Source organism: Triturus cristatus, chromosome 6, assembly GCF_964204655.1.
Source record: "Triturus cristatus chromosome 6, aTriCri1.1, whole genome shotgun sequence".
Lineage (NCBI taxonomy): Eukaryota > Metazoa > Chordata > Amphibia > Caudata > Salamandridae > Triturus > Triturus cristatus.
The window spans coordinates 1,930,038,345-1,930,060,529 of record NC_140589.1 but is presented as its reverse complement, the minus strand read 5'-3'; the positions used below and the strand labels follow the sequence as shown (position 1 = coordinate 1,930,060,529).

The window sequence follows — 22,185 nt, the reverse complement described above, 5'->3', positions numbered from 1 at the left end:
GATAGTGATGACTTTTGTATAGAGTAAGTTTATCCTGTTATGTCCGTCATGTGCAGGGGATTTTACTAAAAATCCTCACACATAATAAATGAGACTAGTTTCAAGGAAATCAATTGACATTTATTCAGCGCATAACTGGGTAAAAGGTCAGTGCTAGAACAGTTATGCAGAGCAAGGTAGGACAAATGGAGGTAAAAGGCCACTTTGCTACTTAGGCCTAGGTTGGAAAACATAACACCCACTCCTCATCTGAAGGTCGACAAGGTCAACTAATGCTAAAATAAGCCTGCTAAAAGCATAAAAACATTGTAAAACCATTGTCTAAAAACATCTAAAAACATGTTATCAGTAAAAAAGATGCTACAAGTCCACTAAAGAGTCAATGTATATTAGACTGACTGAGCACACCGAATGCCATGCTGCTCAGTGAGAGCAGAAGGAAAAAAAACGATGTTTCTCTTTCCAATTTGGCTTGTTTTGGAAAAAAGGCCGAATTGTTTCCATCACACAGAGAGCTAAATGTTTATGTGTCCTGTGGGGGAGACGCAACATCACTGTCGCTCGCATTCGCAGACGACGGTCCATGTAGTACCTCTTGTATCAGGTCAATGGAGCTAAAGTTGATTTTCTACAGTTCCCACAGCAGCCGCTGAGGAATCACTCGACACCTGTGAGCATGTTGCAAAGCCGTTGTTTGTTCCACCAGGAGCTGAAGCACCCCATAGAGGCTTTAAGAATGCCGTCATCATCATGTGAATACGCTGAGGACATTAATACACATGGGCCTTCAAGGGGTTCAGTAGTAGGTCTATGTCCGGTGGCGCAGCATATGGTAGGGTCCAACACGCATATGTATTCGCAGAATAGGCAGCGGAGCACAGGCAAGATGCAGTCAAACCAAACCGGTCTGAATGATAGGAACCAATGCTTGCTTAGCTCCGAAGCCGAGGTGAGCCCAGATGGTACATGCGTTCACGACAATGTCGCACCAGCAGTGCTTTTTCTATCTCCTGATGAACTAAGACGTCCATCGCGAAGCAAGAAAATTAAAATCAGGATGCCCACTACAAGTAGTAGGACCAGTGGAAGCCTTCCAAAACCGTATCCTAATACGAATGAATGTTGAATGCTGGAATGACTCCTGAGATTAAGGCCACATCTTTCTGAAAAAGCATGGCTTTCAGTCTGTTCAGAGAATCAAACCGTATGAAGGAAACATTAATTTAAGGCCATAGCGTTGCCTCCTTAACTGTGTTGGTTGGTGGAAACAATGCTTGCATACAACAAGTAACCCTGGAACTCACTGTGACCCGGTATGTGATGTTTGGTACCAACCCACAACAGCCTTGAGCATTCAACATCAAATAGCTCTAATTCGAGAGCAGCTTGAACACCGGATGAATCGCGGGTGCTGGGGAACCCTTCAAGTGACAGGACAAGTTAGCAACCGAAGCATTACAGGCTTACGAAGAGAAATGTCTCTGCACACTAGGGACCCACATAAAGCACTTTCGCAGTTTGAACCACTGAAAAAAACTTCAGTGTCCCTATTCCTGCATCTAAATCTGTATGGTATTTCCCAGTACTCGTGTATGTACCCTTTTCCTAGCGCTTCATACCTGCCTACCTGATGGTATTTGAGATAGTACTGAAATTGGAATGTCGTGACAGGTTGTGTAATATAGCCATGGATTAACCATTCTGTGGAAGGTGACTCAGCTACTGTGAAAGGTAATTGGTCCAATTTTTCAGTGTGCAACACGGTATATTTTGCATCTTGCAATCACATAACCATCTGTCTTTCCGTTAGATTGTATACAGACAACAGAGTTGTGCTGTTGATGTAACGCCAGGGCACATGGCCAGAACGCAATGATTGCAGCATCCAGCTTAGCAATATAATGGACCGCAATTGAGACAGCCCATGTTGAGACACATTCTGTTCCATTATATCTATTGCAGTAGACACAATGTTGCCCAGTGAATACATTCTGGATGATAGTGTGGTCATACCATTGTCGACCACAGCCAAGGCCTTTTCAAGGTTAACCCTATCTATTTCACGTAGTCTCTCTGCAGCCTCTTGTTGAGAGATTTTCCATAGCTCGTTGTAAATAGCATAAAAAAGGCAATTGACCCATGTAATCTGAGAGAAGGGATAAGTGTTATTTCACTTGGGACAGTGTTGAGGTGTTTAGCGACTCTAGGCATAACTTCCAAACTCTGTAAGATGTCACTACCCCTGATTGTTCTGAATGTACATAGCGCTGATCAGGCCTACGGATACTAAACCCTTCGGTGGTACCCCTGAATCTTGACTGACACCTATGTGTGTCGATAGGCCAAACCAACCATCCCTTCTAATTGGGGTCAGTTGAATTGTAAGAACCATTGTGTAGAGTATAGGTTTGCCACCCCTCACAGTGTGTAAGTGAGGGAATCCAAGGTGTGTTCAAATCCTTGATCTTGGCTAGTCCAAGACTTGAAGTCTCATCCAGGAAAATCATCTGATATGGTATGAGACATGCTCTAAATAAGGCCTCAGTTCCATGAACTTGCCAATCGTTAGTCCCCCAGACAGATTTTGTCTCTATAGTGCCCCTCCAAAAGTTGAAACCTTGTAAAGACAGTTGGGAAATAAAGGAAGCAGAGTATATCAGCTTAGTGTTAGTAAGCATATTTTTCTTCGCAGTTGTAGATGCAAGCCTATAGTAATAGGAGGCCGGGTCTGAAGTGTTAAACTCAGACAAATAAGCAACCTTTTGTGCAAATGTGGTTGAACTACCTTTCGGCAGTGTAGGGCAATGTTCCCATTGATGGCTAGTAAAAACATTACGAGGGATACTTGTTTTGTGCAAAACATTGTGGGCCCGATTCACAGAACTAACAAGACAAAATCCTAAACTTACTACCATTTTGGTATTCACAGAAGGCACTTACTCATTTTGGTATTCACAGAAGGCACTTACTCATTTCGGTATTCACAGAAGTTAGGAGTCCTAACTTTAGGACTCCTAAATGCCTTCTGTGAATACCGAAAGTCTTAAAATTAGGATTTTTCTCAGTTTAGTAGTAGTATAGTTAGGACTCCTAACTTTAGGACTCCTAAATGCCTTCTGTGAATACCGAATGTCTTAAAATTTGGATTTTTCTCAATTTAGTAGTCCTAAGTTTAGGAGTCCTAACTTTAGGACTCCTAAATGCCTTCTGTGAATACCGAAAGTCTTAAAATTAGGATTTTTCTCAGTTTAGTAGTAGTATAGTTAGGACTCCTAACTTTAGGACTCCTAAATGCCTTCTGTGAATACCGAAAGTCTTAAAATTTGGATTTTTCTCAATTTAGTAGTCCTAAGTTTAGGAGTCCTAACTTTAGGACTCCTAAATGCCTTCTGTGAATACCGAAAGTCTTAAAATTAGGATTTTTCTCAGTTTAGTAGTAGTATAGTTAGGACTCCTAACTTTAGGACTCCTAAATGCCTTCTGTGAATACCGAAAGTCTTAAAATTTGGATTTTTCTCAATTTAGTAGTCCTAAGTTTAGGACTCCTAACTTTAGGACTCCTAAATGCCTTCTGTGAATACCGAAAGTCTTAAAATTAGGATTTTTCTCAGTTTAGTAGTAGTATAGTTAGGACTCCTAACTTTAGGACTCCTAAATGCCTTCTGTGAATAACAAAAGTCTTAAAATTAGGATTTTTCTCAATTTAGTAGTCCTAAATTTAGATTTAGGACTACTAAATTGAGAAAAATCCTAATTTTAAGACTTTCGGTATTCACAGAAGGCATTTACGAGTCCTAAAGTTAGGAGTCCTAACTATACTACTACTAAACTGAGAAAAATCCTAATTTTAAGACTTTCGGTATTCACAGAAGGCATTTAGGAGTCCTAAAGTTAGGACTCCTAACTTCTGTGAATACCGAAATGAGTAAGTGCCTTCTGTGAATACCAAAATGAGTAAGTGCCTTCTGTGAATACCAAAATGGTAGTAAGTTTAGGATTTTGTCTTAAGTTAGTTCTGTGAATCGGGCCCACTGACCGTAGGGTTGGTAACAAAACATGGTCTCAGAATTAGATGTACCATCATACAATTCATAATTTGAAAATGCAGCAGATTGTTCTAAGTCAGAAAGCATAGTATGCACAGTTTCAATGTCCCGATCATCAGAGAGAGTACTAGAGGTGATGATATCATTAAGAGAAATTTTAATTAAATGCAGTATTCTTAAAAGTTCAGTATGACCACACACATCATAGGAAACTCTGTCCGAAACTTTAGGAACTGGAACTGCTGTAATGTTCACTAAGGACAGGTCGCTCTGTTCACGGTGTGACGATATGTGCGGTTTCAGGACCAAGTTCACATGTTGCACTGCAGAGTGTTCTGGGAGGTAATGTCCATTCAGGAGCAAGAAGAAGATACTAAAGAGACTGAGACTGAGGAAGCTACACCCGAACAGCCACAGCAAGGAACTAGAAATGAAGGGGCTAGTCAGAAAAAAGGCCCTGAGACAGGATACCTCTCCCCAGACTCCATGGAAAAATTCGACTCCCTGGATGAAGAGTCGCTGGACTCAGATATTGGACTTTCTAGTAGCAGTGAAGAGGTGGAGTGCAAGGATTCACTTATAAGTAATTATGGTCAACAAGATGATAAAAGGATACCTAAGAGAACCAAAAGGGGGTTGGTTGGAAAAAGAGACAACAATAACAGAATATTTGGTGAAGAAGAAGGAGAACTCGGTGGGATTACTCAGTGACGCAATTACTACCCTCTAGTAACTCAAAAGAGGTAGGGAAAATAGCAAGAGAACTACCGACAAGTCAGATAGCGCAGAAAGCGTGCGACGAAACTAAAGAGCCCTCCCGTTCAATGATCTTTCAATCTCTGAGATCATTTCAGGACGAAATTAAAAATGAAAATCGTCAAGCACGGCTAGCCTCAAAGAAATTACAAGGTACTATGCATAAAGTAGGGAAAACGTGCACAGAGGTATCGGAGAGGCTGCGTATGGTGGAAAAATGCACGGAAGATCTTGAAAATACAGTAGATACACTGAAAGAACAGACATCCTCACAAGATAATATGCTGAAGGATGTAATGTGGAATCTAGAGGAGGCAGAAAATTGGCAGCGCCGCAACAACCTGAGATTGTTAGAGATTCCAGAAAATAGCGAAGGAAATGACATTCGGAAATTTACAATAACTCTATTGAAAAATTACTTATCTGAACTAGCACACTGGGAATGGGATAAGGAAATTCAGAGGGTACATAGATTTCCCTTGTCAATCTCTAAGCGTCCGGTAAATACGCAAGCATATCTGCGTGTGATCCTTATATACTTTGGGGATTTCTTACTCCACCAGGCTGTTTATGATTTGGCTAGACCCAACATGAAGAGGAAATGGGAGAACATTTCTTATTTTGCCAAACCAGATTTTGCACACGCTACTGTGGAAAGAAGATGGAGGCTTAGGCAACTCATAACCCCATTTAAAAAAACAGGAGCATTAGCTTTCTTACAGAATCCGGCTAAATTAAAAGTTATCTACCAAGAACAGACCCACTATTTTTTTTCCGAAATACAAGCCCAGAAATTACTAGAAGAGATCACAACCGGGGGAAAAAAAACTGCTGAGACTAAATAAGACAATCAATGGGTCTATATTAAGATAACAAGTAACACAAACGGGAAGGGGAGGGATATGAAGGAAAAAAAGGAGAAGGTGGGAAATAAAGGGGGGGGGGGAGAGGGAAATAATAACATAAAGTTTATGCTCCGCACTATGCTATATAAATTGGGTTTTCTTTTTCTTTTTTTCTTTTTTCGTTTCGTCAGGGTGAGCACAGGAGAAGGTAGAGGGGGGAAGTGTGAGTGTGGGTGAAGGCGATCCAGACTCTATCATACAGGCTTAGGATTGAGCCTGACTGCCTTACTATGGGTAGGGGAGGGGGGGAGGTGTGGGGGTGGAAGAGGAGTAGGGAAAAGAAATCTCAGGTATTCAACAGAAATAAGATATACAATCAGGATGGATAAAAAGCTGCGCAAAAAGCAAATTAAGAATCAAGAGTGGCACAAAAAATGTGATGAGATGGTGAGCTTGATTGAGGGAGGAATGTATATAGTATTTAATGGCTAAACTGAAAATTCTTTCTCTAAATTTATTTGGCCTTAATGATCTGAAAAAAAGACAAAGAGTGGCGGTGGATTTAAAAACAATAGGAGCTAACACCATTTGTCTTCAAGAGACACACAGAGAGGGATCCCAACAATATTTACTTAAAACACTGGGATATAAACTGGTTATAGCAACGGCTCAGGGTACAAAGACAAGAGGGGTTGCCATCCTGGTAAATGGAAACGGGATACAATTTTTAAGATCAGCAGCCGATAAATATGGACGATGGGCAATTGCGGAATGCCAGTATAATAATGATATGAAATTAACTGTATGCTCAATATATGGAAATGTCACTGATTATCTGGGTATGTTGGAATTTATTACTAATGAAGTGGTCCATTGGCCGCTACCACTGATTGTATGTGGTGATTATAATTTGAGCCTACCCTGCGACTGGTCATTAGAGTCTGGGTTTAAATATAAGGGGAGGAAGCCAAGGGTATTTTCTGCCCTTAAAGAATTATGTATAACACATGGCCTGAGTAATTGTTGGCAGGTAAAACACCCAAATGATGCAGGTTTTACGTTTTTTTCCAACCCACATGCTAAATTCGCTAGACTAGATTATATATTCACGTCTAGCAGGATTATCTCCAGGTGTTCAATAGATAGATTACCACGAGTCCTATCGGAACACAATCCCTTAATTATGAGCATAGATAATGGTAGAATAAACAACAAAACGAATATTTGGACCTTTGAGAGAATTCTGCTCTTAAACAAAGAATATTGTCAGCACATGAATAAATGGATACCAGAATTTCTAGAAGACAATATGGGTAGTACGTCAATCGAGATTGTTTGGGATGCCCTAAAAGCAGGGATAAGAGGAGAGACACTACATTTTTCTTTAAACCTTAACAAAAAGGCCCATCAGCAAATGGGAATATTGCAAAAAGACCTTGCTTTAGCCGAAGAGAGGCTGATAAGAGCAGTACAAACAGGACAAGAAATTGAAAAGGCACAAAGAACAGTGGCAATTGCTAAAAATGCATTAATTGATATTTAATCAGAAAAAGCGATATGCAAAGCATCAATGAATAGTGAGAATACATACGAACTGAGCGAACAAGTCGGACACCAATTGACTGTCCGAACTAGACAACAAAACACAGCCAATATCATAAGAGAGATTAAAGATCCAAAATATGGACTTAAAAACGACCCTAAGGAGATAAGAGCTGTATTTCAAAGATATTATCAAGAGCTATGTAAAGAGACAAGTAAACCGCAGGATAAGATTGAGGAATATTTAGATCAGACTTCAACATTAAAATTACCACAAGAGGATCAGGATAGTCTGGATGAAATGCCACAATGGGAAGAAATCCTATTATAAATAAATAGTTTAGCTAAGGGGAAGGCAGACGGATTAGACGGGATACCCTCAGAATTCTATGTTAATTTCTATAAACCACTAAAGAGAATCTTAAGCAAATTATTCGCACATATCTTTCAGGGCGGATACCCCCCGGGATCATGGGCTCGAGCTAAAATTATAGTTTTTCTAAACAAAAATAAGAATGCTACAGAACCTGGATCATATCGTCCTATCACCCTAATAAACAGCGACTCAAAAATATACGCGAAACTTCTAGCCAGCCGACAGGCGCCTATTATACATAAAATTGTATCTGGGCGTCAGCACGGATTTATCCCGGGGAGATCTACAACGGATTATATACAAAGAGTGATTACACTTTTTGACATTGCTGAGACAACAGGAGACCCTATGGCACTCATATTATTAGATGCTGAGAAAGCCTTTGATAGGGTCTCCTGGAAATATCTATGGTCAGCGATGTTAAGAAGTGGTATCGGAGAGTCTTTTATTAAAGCAATTCAAATGTTATATATGGCACCAGAAGCCGTAGTAATGGTGAATGGAGCGGTTTCAGAGAAAATAGATATAACCAGAGGGACGAGACAGGGATGCCCACGCTCCCCATTATTATTTGTGATATTTATCGATCCATTTATCCATAGACTCGAAAATAATCTGGAAATTCTACCAATATGATCACAAACCTGGGACACCAAAACACTGGCTTACGCAGATTTCGGGTTAGTAACAAGCGATCCTGCCGCCGCAATAAAAGCAATAGAAGAGGAGGCTAAAATCTTTGGAAAGGCATCCGGGTATAAATTAAATCAAGATAAAACCCAGATAGTGCTTAATAATAAACTTACGATGAGGGACGATCGAGTAGTAGAGAAAGCCATATATCTGGGAGTCAACATAACAGCTAACCTGGATAGCCTAGTAGAAGTCAATCTAGACCCATTAATCCAACAAAACAAAAAAGACCTTAGCAAAATAAATAACCTACATATAACTATTGGAGTCAGGTGTAATGTGATTAAGATGCTTTTTCCCCCAAATTTTTATATTTCTTTAGGACAATTTGTTTGGAGTTTACACCACAATTATGTAAAACCATAGATAGCATGTTTTCTCGGTTCATATGGGGATATAAAAGACCACGAAGGGCCCTCAGATACATCTCTCTCCCGAAAGATAGAGGTGGCATGGCCTTTCCCAATTTTAAAATGTATTGGTGGGCTACGATTCTGAAATATTGTAGGGTATTAATGACCCTGAGTAACAACAGTAGACTAGATGGGGCTATACCAACACCACAAGAACTTATTCTATGTAGTGAAGCTAATGGATACTTATGGCGACATACATACGATTGTTATTTTAAAAAAATATGCTTTAAACCCCTGGTGGGTATACATACAGCATGGAAGAATGTACATAAACTTCTGGGAATTGGAAGATTTTCTTACTATACAGTCTTATCTAAAAATAATAACCTACCGGGAATATTTAATGACGTATGTATGAATAGATGGATAATTTAAGGGATTATTTCAATGTGGCTGTTTTTATACTAGAGCTGGGCTAAAATCATTTGAAGAATTAAGAAATGAATATACATTAGAAAATAGGGATTTCTTTAAATTCCTTCAAATCAGGGATTTTTAGACTAGGAAAGGGGGGCAGTTCTAAATTTCAGAAAATTCAAACTATCGAAATTATATACAAGAATAAATCAAGCAAGATTGGTGAAATCTATGATAGTATGATCACTATACTTCCGGATGATATGAATACATTTTCATTAAAATGGCAAGACAAACTAGGGATAATGGAAGAATCATGTCTTAGATCGTATGAGCTATCACAGTCTATATTGATGTCTGCTAGGTTGCAAATCCAATATTACAAAACGTTGTTTCAATTATATTACACACCAAATAGAATAGCCAAATGGGGTTCTGGTAAGGGACCGGAATGTCCGCGGTGTGCTTTATATGAAGCCGACATTGTACATATATTTGCAAAATGTGATACGCTTCAAGAACTAATAAGCGACATATCTAACTTTCTGAAATTTGCAATGTAAGAATAGAAATTACCACGGGAGAAATAATGCTGGGTACAGATGGAGATATTCGACCAACTAATATACAAGGATTGATCTTTATGTCAATGGCAATATTTAGAATATGTATGGCCTCCGCTTGGTTAGATCCAAATCCGCCAGTATTCCAACAATGGCGGGCACGACTGTTAGCTTCATGTAGACTAGAGGTTGCAATATATAGAAGGAAGGGACGGAACAAGAGAAAAAAGGGGTTGGAAATATGGGAGCCCCTGCGACAGTGGATGCAAAATTAAGAGAGTGTGGATTAGATGCTTAGTGGTCCTAACTATATAAATAATAAAAAATACTAGGAAATGTCTTGAGTATACTAGATAATTTATAACTTTAGCGACATAAACTGCGAAAGATGATTTTTTTTTATTTTCTTTTTTTATATTGTAACATATTTGACTTATGAAACATATGTGATACTTCAATTCCTGATTTATGTATATATAATGAATTGTAATGCCTAAGCGGGGTGGGGGGAGATAAGGGAGGGGCGGGAATAAATGTTAAAATATGTAAAAAATAAAAAAAGGAGCAAGAAGAAGACAGCCACTATATCAATCCAATGGACTAGCAAAAAGAGACAAATTGCAATACAGAGCTGTAGCCAGGGAAAAACAAAGTAAGTCTTTTTCAGCCAAAGGTAGAAATCTTAAATTCTTTGTTTCTGGGGAACAGGGGGTGGCGGTAACTCGGGCTCACTTGGATCAGATGAGAAATCGTGAAAATCGATGAAGTAGCCAGATGCAGTTCGATCTATTTTTAGTAGCTCAGCAAGTTTTGTGGAACAGGTTTGAGACATATTCGCATAGACGTCGGTGTTAGGCCACATTGAGATCTGTGTTTCATTTGAAGTTTGATGTTGTTCAATTTCAACAGGTTCAAGTTGCATTCCGTTGTTGGTAACTCCTTCACTTCAAGGAGTAGAATCTTCAAACATAATTAATCTTTCAATCAGAATATCCTGTATGGTTGTGAGAGGAGATCCGTTGCTAACCAGGAGCCCAGGCGGCCTACTATTGAGTATCAGCCACATAATGTGGTTTGATCAGATCAATTGAGATGAATCTCTTCTCTTTACTGCTGGCAAGGGGCGGAAGAAGTACTTTTCTTGTTCCTTCGACAGCCAGGACAGGTACAAGCGCCCTGTACGATGGCCCAAATTCTTTTTTGCCCACAATCTTTACTCTGACCAGGTCTCGATCTTCAGGACCCAAGCAGGTCTTGCTGGAACAGCTTTCACTTCTCCAGTGGTGGTGTGTTTTACTTGGATGTTGCTTTGTAATGCACGGAATTCTCTTAGTTCCTGTAAAACAGTCAAAAGATCATCGATGTCAAAATGTTTTTCATTCGCCACTGTGCTGCCACAGTCGAGATCTGGTACCCACATTCTAATCCCGAACAGGACTTCATATGGAGTATGGCCCCTAGGGTACTTCTTGGCAGGTTGTTAAGTGCACTATGGACCCCATATAGGTGATTGACCAAACTGCTACCCGAACCTCATACCCTCGCTGTTAAGGATTGCTTTAAGTCCTGTATTTCCTCTTCACAATCGAGTTTCCCTTGGGATGATATGGAGAGGAGTACCGCAAGACCACACCCAAACTTTCCATAGCTTCTTTATAAGCCCGAGAGCTAAACGCAGGGCCACGGTCAGAATGTAATGTGCCAACTGCGTTAGTCCTGATGAAGGCTCGCAAATCCTTTATAACAGTTTGGGTGTCAGTCGAGCGCTATGGCCCAACCCACAGTAATATAGAGCATGAATCCACTGCCACCAAGATGTACTTGTTAGCCTCGTCAGATTGTAAGGGGCTGCAGTGGTCCAAATAGACACATGCAAGAGGTCTGTTTGATATCAGTAGTGGTGTTTGAGGTGGACGTGCTTAGGTGGAACCTTTCATTTGCTGACAGATGTCGCACTTGAAGACAAAGCCCTTGGTCTGTTTAGCAAAACCTGGCCACCAATAACGCTGCTTTAGTAGTGAAACAGTCACAGCAATACCTGTGTGTGCTGAACCCAGACCCTTGTGTGCAGTTAGAATTAAATCTTATCTGCGATCCATGTTTGGTAGTACTCTATCCCCCACTCCTGGAATCTGAGCATACGGAATGTTTTGCGCATCTAACTTGAAGGAGTACTTGAGTGGAAAACTTTTTTGCAAGGCTGAGCTGTTGCTAGTAGTATTTACAACTATCATTATCTGTCCGTTTATCCTTGTGCTAGAATGAGTGATTGCAGCAACGGCAGCAGTTAGCACTGTCACCATGGCAGCTTCATCAGCCAAAGAATTCCCTGAAATGTGCATGCCAACGCGCTGATGAATCAATGGGTGAATTACATGACTCGTGCAAGCAATCCTTCAGCTCTGCCACCTATTCCCAAAGCAGCTTTTGCTTTATTGTGCAACCTTTGGAATCGCTAAACCCATTCTTGCCCCAATAGTGAAGATATTCATTGTATGACTGGCACAATAAAATGAATCACACATAAGGTCGCCGGTCATCCCAGAGCACTGCAGGTTCTCTCCATTCACATAAAACCAGTTAATGTAACTAACAGATGCACGCATTGGCTGGGGCTGTCCGATGAACAGGACACTGGTTGGGCTGCAAGGCATTCTGTGACTGTCTGGAATTGTACTTCTTAGCTTTCTTAAGTTTCTTAGTAGTTGAATCTTCAGTTTCATGTAGGAATCTTCACACATTCTTCTTTCTCCAAATCGTCGCCAGAATGTTTTAATGAAAGTCTGGTGGCCGAGGTGTAGTTTGTAGCCGATTTATTTGCTCTTAATTGCAGGTAAGTACATCCATAGCTTGGTACAGGGCTGCCCTTACACCAGCCCCACCAGGAGCAGCCTCCCTATTGCTCAGCCCATACTCCAGCTGACATGCCTCACCTCACAGGCAGCCAACATTCCATTCATCACCACCACACCAACATTCCACGCACAATGGCTGAACAGAAAGGGCCAAAGCAACAGGGAAGATGCAGAGATAAATACAGCAGATATAACACATTACTACTCCTTTTCAGACGATTATATGTTACTACTGTCGCCTAAATCTGGCATTTCTTGTACTCGATACAATTACTATGAATTTACAAGAGCAGTCAAGACTTTTCTCAACCTTATAGGGTCCTCTTGTGTTCCTTCTCACTGTCCTAGGGCAGCTGCAGTACACAGACTATGTGTGAATGCTCTTTGATGTGATGCTGAAATAATGGGGACCTCATTCTGTCCTGCACTTACTGACACACAGTGAAATGTAGGTCCTTAGGTACTTACTCTAGTTTTTGGAGTCTGATGCCGGGGTGTTTCAATCCTTCACATAACCGTCTCAGTCCAGCGTCCCCCAGTGCATTATGTCTCAGGCTCAGTTCTGTGAGAGATGTAATTGTACTGAGCACAGAGGCGAGATCTGCACAGCATGAACCCATCAGGGAGGTCTGGTCCAACCTACAGGTAGCAAAGAGACACAACAAGGAAACTTAGTGTCAACATAGGGCCTGTTTCCTGTAGCTCCATCCATGCTGAGCTTGGAGCTGCGCACCTGTCCACCAGCAAGTCACAAACCATGTTCTGAAATGCCACTGCCGACTGCCTGCTCCCTCTCCCCCTTCTTAAACACCTTCAAGGCGATTGTTGCAGCCTTTGATGGCATACCTCATCCGTTACTCATTTCATCATTTTAGACACTCCTTCATCTCTTTCTCAAACTCACTATTCACTTTCCTCGCTCCTCAGTCATATTTATTACTGGGCACAGGTTCTAAAATCATGGCTACTTCCGCAAAGTGCAGCCTTTCTAATGTAGGTATCTTCATGCTTGCTGCACACACCCTGCTCTGCAATGCATATCACTGGAAAGGCTTTCCACACACATTCACCGTAACTCAATGGCATGCCTTGCGAGTCCTGTCGGGTGGGTACTTAAGAAATATTTTCAAGCCTTAGGCTACAGATTGCCACAGGTGTCCTTCAGGTAATGCATATCACTGCCCCAGGGACAGGCTCTATATCTGAACTTCTGGCTTGTACAGTGTAATGTGGCCTTTTCTACCTTTTCCTTTTTCAGCTCCAGCACATTAACTATTATGGGCATGTACTATTGCCTGGTTACATAATACTGTTCACAATTTAAACAGTATATTTGCAACCAGTAAAGAATTTTAAGAACTGACCTATGGGCATATCTACTGGCATTTTAACGGGCTACTTTGGCATCTGCAACAGTTAAAGTGCTTTTTCTTATTTATTAATCCCATTTCAGGAGTCGAAAAAGTTTTTCAGACTCCTAAAATGGGATTCCAAATTGATACTTATTCGGTATCTGGAAGAGGCTTGTTGTAGGCGTCCCTTCCAAAAACCTAAACCTGCCTGTAATGCATCAAACTTTTGGGACTGGATCGCTTATAATGCATTATTATTTTACAGATATCTTAGAGGAGGTGGTAACTAATTCACAAAACAGAAGGAGTTCCATTGTGACCTCCTTCTCTTTGTGAATGTAAAAAAACGTTTGTTAAAGAGGAGGCATTGGTACTCTGGGCCACTGCCTCCTCTTTAACAAACAAAAAAGACAATTTTCTTTTTAAATGCGTCCCTTTTTCCTTTAAGGAAATGGGACGCATTTAAAAAAAAGTTTGCATTATTAAAAAACAATTACAGGCAACGCGGTCTGCTGACCCCAGCAGGCAACCATGATAGCCACATACTAATATTTATGGTAACAGTAATACCAATATTAAAACATCTCACATGCTTGTACTAATACAAGTCACGTGCTAGTACTAATGTTAATGCTCATGCAAGTGGCATACTGATACTTACGCTAAAACTAATCATAATAGTAATGCATGTCGCATGCTAGTACTTACACTAACACTAATACTCATAGTAATGCATGTCACACGCTAGTACCAACACTAAAGCAATCCGTGTACTAGTACTAATGCTAATAGTAATGCTAATACAAGCCACATACTAGTACTTACACTAACATTAACACTAATATTAATTCATGTCACACGCTAGCACTAATACTAAACCACGGCTTGTACCAGCACTAAAAGTAATGCAAGCCACACACTAGTACTTACACTAACACTAATACTCATATTAATGCATGTCACATGCTAGTACTAACACTAAAGCAAGCCGTATACTAGTACTAATGCTAATACAAGCCACATACTAGTACTTACACTAACACTAATACTCATATTAATGCATGTCACACGCTAGTACTAACACTAAAGCAAGCCATATACTAGTACTAATGCTAATAGTGATGCTAATACAAGCCACATACTAGTACTTACACTAACACTAATATTAATGCATGTCACATGCTAGTACTAACACTAAAGCAAGCCGTATACTAGTACTAATGCTAATAGTAATGCTAATGCAAGCCACACACTAGTACTTACACTAACACTAATACTCATATTAATGCATGTCACACGCTAGTACTAACACTAAAGGAAGCCGTATACTAGTAGTAATGCTAATACAAGCCACATACTAGTACTTACACAAACACTAATACTCATATTAATGCATGTCACATGCTAGTACTAACACTAAAGCAAGCCGTATACTAGTACTAATGCTAATACAAGCCACATACTAGTACTTACACTAACACTAATACTCATATTAATGCATGTCACACGCTAGTACTAACACTAAAGCAAGCCATATACTAGTACTAATGCTAATAGTGATGCTAATACAAGCCACATACTAGTACTTACACTAACACTAATATTAATGCATGTCACATGCTAGTACTAACACTAAAGCAAGCCGTATACTAGTACTAATGCTAATAGTAATGCTAATGCAAGCCACACACTAGTACTTACACTAACACTAATACTCATATTAATGCATGTCACACGCTAGTACTAACACTAAAGGAAGCCGTATACTAGTACTAATGCTAATACAAGCCACATACTAGTACTTACACTAATATTAATGCATGTCACATGCTAGTACTAACACTAAAGCAAGCCGTACACTAGTACTAATGCTAATAGTAATGCTAATACAAGCCACATACTAGTACTTACACAAACACTAATACTCATAATAATGCATGTCACATGCTAGTACTAACACTAAAGCAAGCCGTATACAAGTACTAATGCTAATTGTAATGCTAATAAAAGCCACATACTAGTACTTACACTAACACTAATACTCATATTAATGCATGTCGCTGCTAGTACTAACACTAAAGCAAGCTGTATACAAGTACTAATGCTAATAGTAATGCTAATGCAAGCCACGTACTAGTACATACAGTAGCACTAATACTCATATTAATGCATATCACACGCTAGTACTAACACTAAAGCAAGCAGTGTACTAGTACTAATGCTAATAGTAATGTTAATACAAGCCACACACTGATACTTACAATAAAACTAATGCTAATATCAATGTATGTCACATGCTAGTACTAATATTAATGCAAGCCACATACTAATACTTACACTAACACTAATACTAATATTACTATTAATACAAATACTGATGATAATGCATACAAATACTAATACTAAAATGTGTGCGGGTCATGTCCTAGTGCTAATACTAATGCAAGCCGTGTAATAGTACTAATGCTAATATTAATGTAAGCCACATACTGATACTTACAATAACACTAATACTAATATTGATGCATGACACATGCTAGTACTAATACTAATGCAAGCTACATACTAATACTTACACTAACAGTAATACTAAAATTAATGCATGTCACATTCTACTACTAATACTTATGCAATACTAATACTTATGCAAGCCACATCTTTATAATTGCGCTAACACTAATACTAATATTAATGAATGCCACATGTTAGCACTAATACTTATGCAATATTAATAGTCATGCAAGCCACATACTAATACTTACACTAATACTAATATTACTATTAATACAAATACCTATGATAATGTATAATGCATACAAATACTACTACTAAAATGGGTGCGGGTCATGTCCTAGTGATAATACTAATGCAAGCCACATTCTAATACTAGTACACGCCATTCACATTTTTCAGTCAGAAGCACATTTGCAGCACATGTCTACCTAGGGCCTCACTCATGCTAAACAAGTGTATTAATTCCAATGTACATCAGTCCTTGCACCAAAAGCACACAAGGACTGACTAAGAAAGTACCAGCTGCAGTTGTGAGTAGCATCTATGCATACAGGCAAAATTCAAGTAGATCTTCTACACATGTGCAGAAAAATACCTACATAGAAAAACAAGTAACATACACCTGCATACAAACAAACAGACGCATACACAAACACTTAAATGTGTGCAGAAAAACACATGAATACATATGTGCACATGGACAACCACATACCCACAATGCACAGGTGTATAATTGTATAGAAATATGTATTAGGAAAGTAGAATTACTTGTTTCTCTGCCTTAAACACAATTACTTTTATTGAAAAACTGCTAAAGGCCATGTATGCCTTAATCATGTTCTGATACATTTTATTGCTGAATTTTAATGTTTTTGTATCAGCCAGCAGATCACTAAAATCCCAGTATGCCTACTAAGGCACATGTATTTCCAATGCAGTAAAGCCATTGTATGCAGTGGTGTACACTTGCATATTTTCTGCACAGTGTAATAAATGTAGCCTCATTTGGAGGTCTGTCACCACAAAGAAAGAATTTTAGGAAATAGTTGGATCAGTGGTTGTTTGTGTCTTCAGTAACTATTGATCAAGCGGCTCTCACATTGTTACTCATAAGAACATCCTGACACCTGCTCATCATTTAGCACCAGTTAGTTACAATACCCTTCACTCGCTTTCACTTCCATTCACTTGCATTGAGAAAAACACGGTTGCAAAAGAGTCACTCAATGTAGGATTTTATCATTTTGTGTTCCAATTGCTTGGGAGCAGAATTTCTAGGCCTGTGAATAGAAAATTGCCTCCTATTGTTTTGCTTGCCTAGTGCCTAATTTTAAATTAAGCACATGCTAGACTTTAAAGACTATTCTGAGTGTTATGTTTGCTTTTACAGTTGTCATATGCACACTCACAAACACACACACAAAGTCATTAGTTAGAGGTGTAAACTCCACAATCGAGTAATTTGTTTGCTGAACAGGAGTCGAGGAGAGGACATTGATTCCCATCATTACTGATACTCTGCCCCCATGCGCAGACATAGTTATGTCAAGGTTTCAGTGGTTGTGGTATCCTCTTACCATCCACAATGTGCTAGACACCACCACCACCCTTTGCAGCCCCCCGACCACGCCTGCCTCACCATCGTACTCGACTCCTCCCTCTCCATGAACAGACGGGTCAACACCTTCACCTTCAGCTGCTTCAATACCCTGTGCATCCTCCGAAAGACCTTCAAATGGATCCCCCCGAGTCACGGAGGACCGTCACCCATGCACTCATAACCATCCGACTGGACTACGGAACACCCTCCACACCCAGATCAACAAGTCTCTACTCCGCAAGCTCCAGACGATACTGAATACCACAGCCAGACTCGTTCTCGGCATCCCTCAACACAAACACATCAGCCAACACCTACGGAACCTCCACTGGCTCCCCATCAAACACAGACTCACTTTCAAGATACTCACCCACGCCTACAAATGCCTCCACAACACATCTTCAGGAAGGCACTCAAGACCTGGCTCTTCGATTGAACGGAGCTGCTCACTCCCCCTGCCCCCCCCCCCCCCCGCCGCCAGCACCTTGAGATCCTCACGGGCGAGTAGCATGCTTACAATGCCCTGATTGACCACTACTCCCCAGGGACCCGGAACCTCAAAGACGGTCGGAGCACAGGCCATTGTCTAAAGTGCACACTCCTTAGACATGCACCTATAATTTCTAAACTGGGCTCCCAGTGCGGTAGGAAGAGTGAGTCATGGCATTAGAAAGAGTGCGACCATATTAACTTACTCCAACTTTTGTAGACTGCATTGTGACTGTCGCAGTCCCTCACACAGGTGCGCTATTCCCACATCCCCCAGTGCATCGTCACTGAGGCTCAGCTCTGTGAGAGAAGGGCTCGTACTGAGAAATGAGGCGAGATCTGCACAGCATGCACCGGTGAGTGAACAGTCGTACATCCTAATGGAGACACACAAATAGAAAACTGAGTATACGCAGAAAGAGACACAAGGGTCACAACTAGCATGTGCAAGGCATTATATTAAAAAATTAGGGTCACAATAAAGTAACATGAAAATATTCCAGGGTCTTACATTTTCATAGACATTACAGTTTCACATGCCCATATGAAGCCTTCTAACAAATACCAGCCACTTCAAGGTCCAGGGTTTTCAACACTTTGCACCGTGGATAAGTTACTCAAAGTGATGCAAACTGGTGCATAGGGCTGATTTCTCATATACTTTCCAGCGCAAAACCTCTTTGCGTTGTAACATTGCCTACAAACAACTCAAGATAGCGCTGACTTGACTTGACTTGACTTTAGGATACCTTGTGATTCTTTGCATCAAGGAGCACCCCATTGGTGGTTGATGATTTTTACCACACTCACACCCATGTTTTTGACGCAAAGCCATATCTATTAGCAATGGAAGACAGGGCTTTGCAGCAAAATATAGCACCTGAAGGCAGGCATTAACTGGGAAAATATTTATATTTCTCCAGCATTTTCAACGTTTCAAACTTTGCATGTGTGCTGCAATGTACAGCACCATTTAATGTTTGTCATTTGTTGGAGCATGTCCAGGCATCCTTTGTAAAACTAGAAGCAGAACCTTCAAGTAAACAACCTATGCTATGCATCAAACACACCCCTGTGCACTATAGTGTAAGGGGTGTGTGTGTGGTGCTAGGCAGCCTAGAAGAGTACCAGAGTTGAGGAAGAGATCAGCACCATATGTAAGCAGACATGGTGCTGTTCTGCTCGCTCATCATACCACAATGTGCAACAACGTTGACCACTGTAATGAACTGCGCTAGATTTTAGGAAATCTCCCACAAGTACCACTCATTGGGTGTGACTGAACACACTGGTCAACAGTGTCACTCTTGTTTAAAAGACCCCTTTGACTTTAACAGAATGTCACCCAGGGAGCGAGCATCTTCCCATAAGCACATCAATGGTGGGTCACGAGCCTTAGAATTTCACTGATGTGGATGTCTGGGCCTTGAACTATCTGTGTTAACATGTGTGTTATATCCTTTCTCTGATGTGGGTATGTGTGTTATTGCTGTAAGATGTTGTTCCCTGCTCTGTGTTCTATCTTTAGTGACACGTAATGGAATGTCCAGTGGTTGCCTAGTTGCTTGGGGGGTTAGATTCTCTTATCTTTTGGAAAGGCTGGCTGGGGCGGTTGAAGATTGATGTGGTGCTGCCTTGATGTCCTTTGGCTGTGTAGTTATTCTACAAATAAACTTGACTGAGTTCATCCCTGTGTGACAGCGTCTTCACTACAATTTGTGGCAACGATCCAGCTACACAGCCACGGTCAGGACCCTGCGTGCATCTACTCTCACATCTCTCAAGAATCAAGGCCTTCTACGCATGCGGTAAGACTGTTCCTTCACTTGCGCCTCTACGCATCTCTCCGCATTATTCAGGTGTTTGACGATCGTCAAAGGATTTCCTATCCTTCAAAAAAAAAATTCCTCTGGCCTCTTTTTAAATTAAGACTTATTTTTCACTCTACCTGCCTTCGGTGTTTGTCTTATTGCCTTCGCTGAGATCCCGCGCTGCACAATCCTTCAATTAAGCCCCACTCTCTATCGTTTCATACCGTGTATTTCTGCACCACATCTGACCGGATTTCAGCGCAGCTTCAACTCAAGCTTGACGTTGCGTGAGCACGCGCAGCAGTTGGCCTTGTTTTGACTGACCTGACTGCCTTCCTACGCATCACGCAACGCTGTGTTCGATGCATAGCAACCCTCAAACTCAAGTTTACAAGCGCACCACCTTGTTTTTCACGATCGTTTCAGATGGATTTTCTCTGTTTAAAGGAAATGAAGTACATTTTCAGCTGTTCACAACTTTCTACACGCTGATCATTATTTCTGGCACGACTCATCTGGAAATTATTCTCTTTCAGGATACAAAAGATAACATTCTTAGCCAATCACGACGATTGGCACGTCAATTACCAATACAATTTATTAATTCTAGCTCACTTATTTCCATCTCCTCTCAAGGGATTTCATTTTTATGAAGCTACACACCAAATGAGCTTAATTAATATCTCACAATATTGTTTTTTACTCTCAAACTCTAGAAATCTTCATATATTTTTTTCTTCTTCATTTATTAGTTTTTACGGTGATTCGCACACCAACTGAGTGTGGATTTTTAAACAGTGATTCGCACACTATCCTTCTGCATTGTTCTCACGGTGATTCGCGCACCTACTTTGTGTGAGCAACTAAGTGGCTATCCCAACACACATTTCATTTTCCTATCTAAAAGTGTTCTGTGCACATGAACTCACGGTGATTCGCACACTTTAAAAAAATATATTTTTTTTCTTACTTTATGCTTTTCATTCTCATTTTTAATATTCTACTCTCTCTTTTCTTACTTTCTTGATATTTGTTTAAACCTTACGTATCTCGCTACCTTGTCTTTTCCTTTCTCGTGACCTCTCAAGTCATGCAGTCTGTAACACCTCCTCCTTCTTTCCTTGAATCCCCAGGCGAACCTCCCGTTCGGTGAGAGATATGGTTCGATGCTTTTCAAACTTATCTTGGTGCTATTGGTGCTTCCAGATTTAGTAACGAACGTAAGAAATTTCTTCTCCTTCACTCCTTGGGTTTTGAAGGAAGATCAATTTTTAAACATCTTCCTGAAATTACCCATCCTCCAGAAGATGTCATTGATGTCTATCAAGACACCATCTTGAAACTCAAAACTAGGTTTGATAAACAACCTAGCTTGATGGAACTCCGACACAAGTTTCTAAAGAGACAACAGTCTGAAAGCGAAGATGTTGATTCTTACATTTCTGCCTTACGTATGTTAGCTGCTGTCTGCCAATTTGACATTTTCACGGACCAATTGATCAGGGATCAGTTTGTGTGCCACTGCAGAGACAAACAGATTTGTCAAAAATTGTTGTCCTTAGCTAATCCTTCATTAGAAGAAACTATTAAAATTGCTAAGAGCATTGAGACTTCTCAGGTTTCGTTGAAAGAGTTAGTTGCAAGTGATTGAGGGGAAAAAAATCATCATCCCTTACTAATCATGTAATAAGCATGTATCCTTCTTGTACTGGTTCTGGCCCAGAGACAGGGGGAGAGGCCCCTATCCCCCTAATTGAAGTAGGACTTGAAAGATGTATCTGGGCAAGAGTTTAAGTTTTGAGTTTCTTGGGATGAAATATCCAAATCAATGTAGATAGATCCGATGAAATTAGTCATATATTCGTGTTTTATTCATCAAGTAGGAAAAAAACAAGAGAGATGGCACAGCCAACACGTGTTTCGCCCCCTAACAAGCCATCGGGCCTGGGGCTTCCTCAGGGCGGGTAGTC

General features: G+C 40.4%; 1 protein-coding gene across 1 annotated transcript in view; it reads right to left on the bottom strand.

Annotated features, from left to right (window-relative positions):
* The window catches only part of LOC146822513 (NACHT, LRR and PYD domains-containing protein 12-like), a 221,502-nt gene that overhangs the window by 121,960 nt on the left and 77,357 nt on the right, over positions 1-22,185 (bottom strand). The window contains exons 6-7 of the mRNA XM_085613631.1: positions 18,611-18,781; positions 12,918-13,088 (exon numbers count right to left, since the gene is read on the bottom strand). Coding sequence (XP_085469757.1) covers positions 12,918-13,088; positions 18,611-18,781 — 342 coding nt within the window. The remainder of the gene's footprint in view (positions 1-12,917; positions 13,089-18,610; positions 18,782-22,185) is intronic.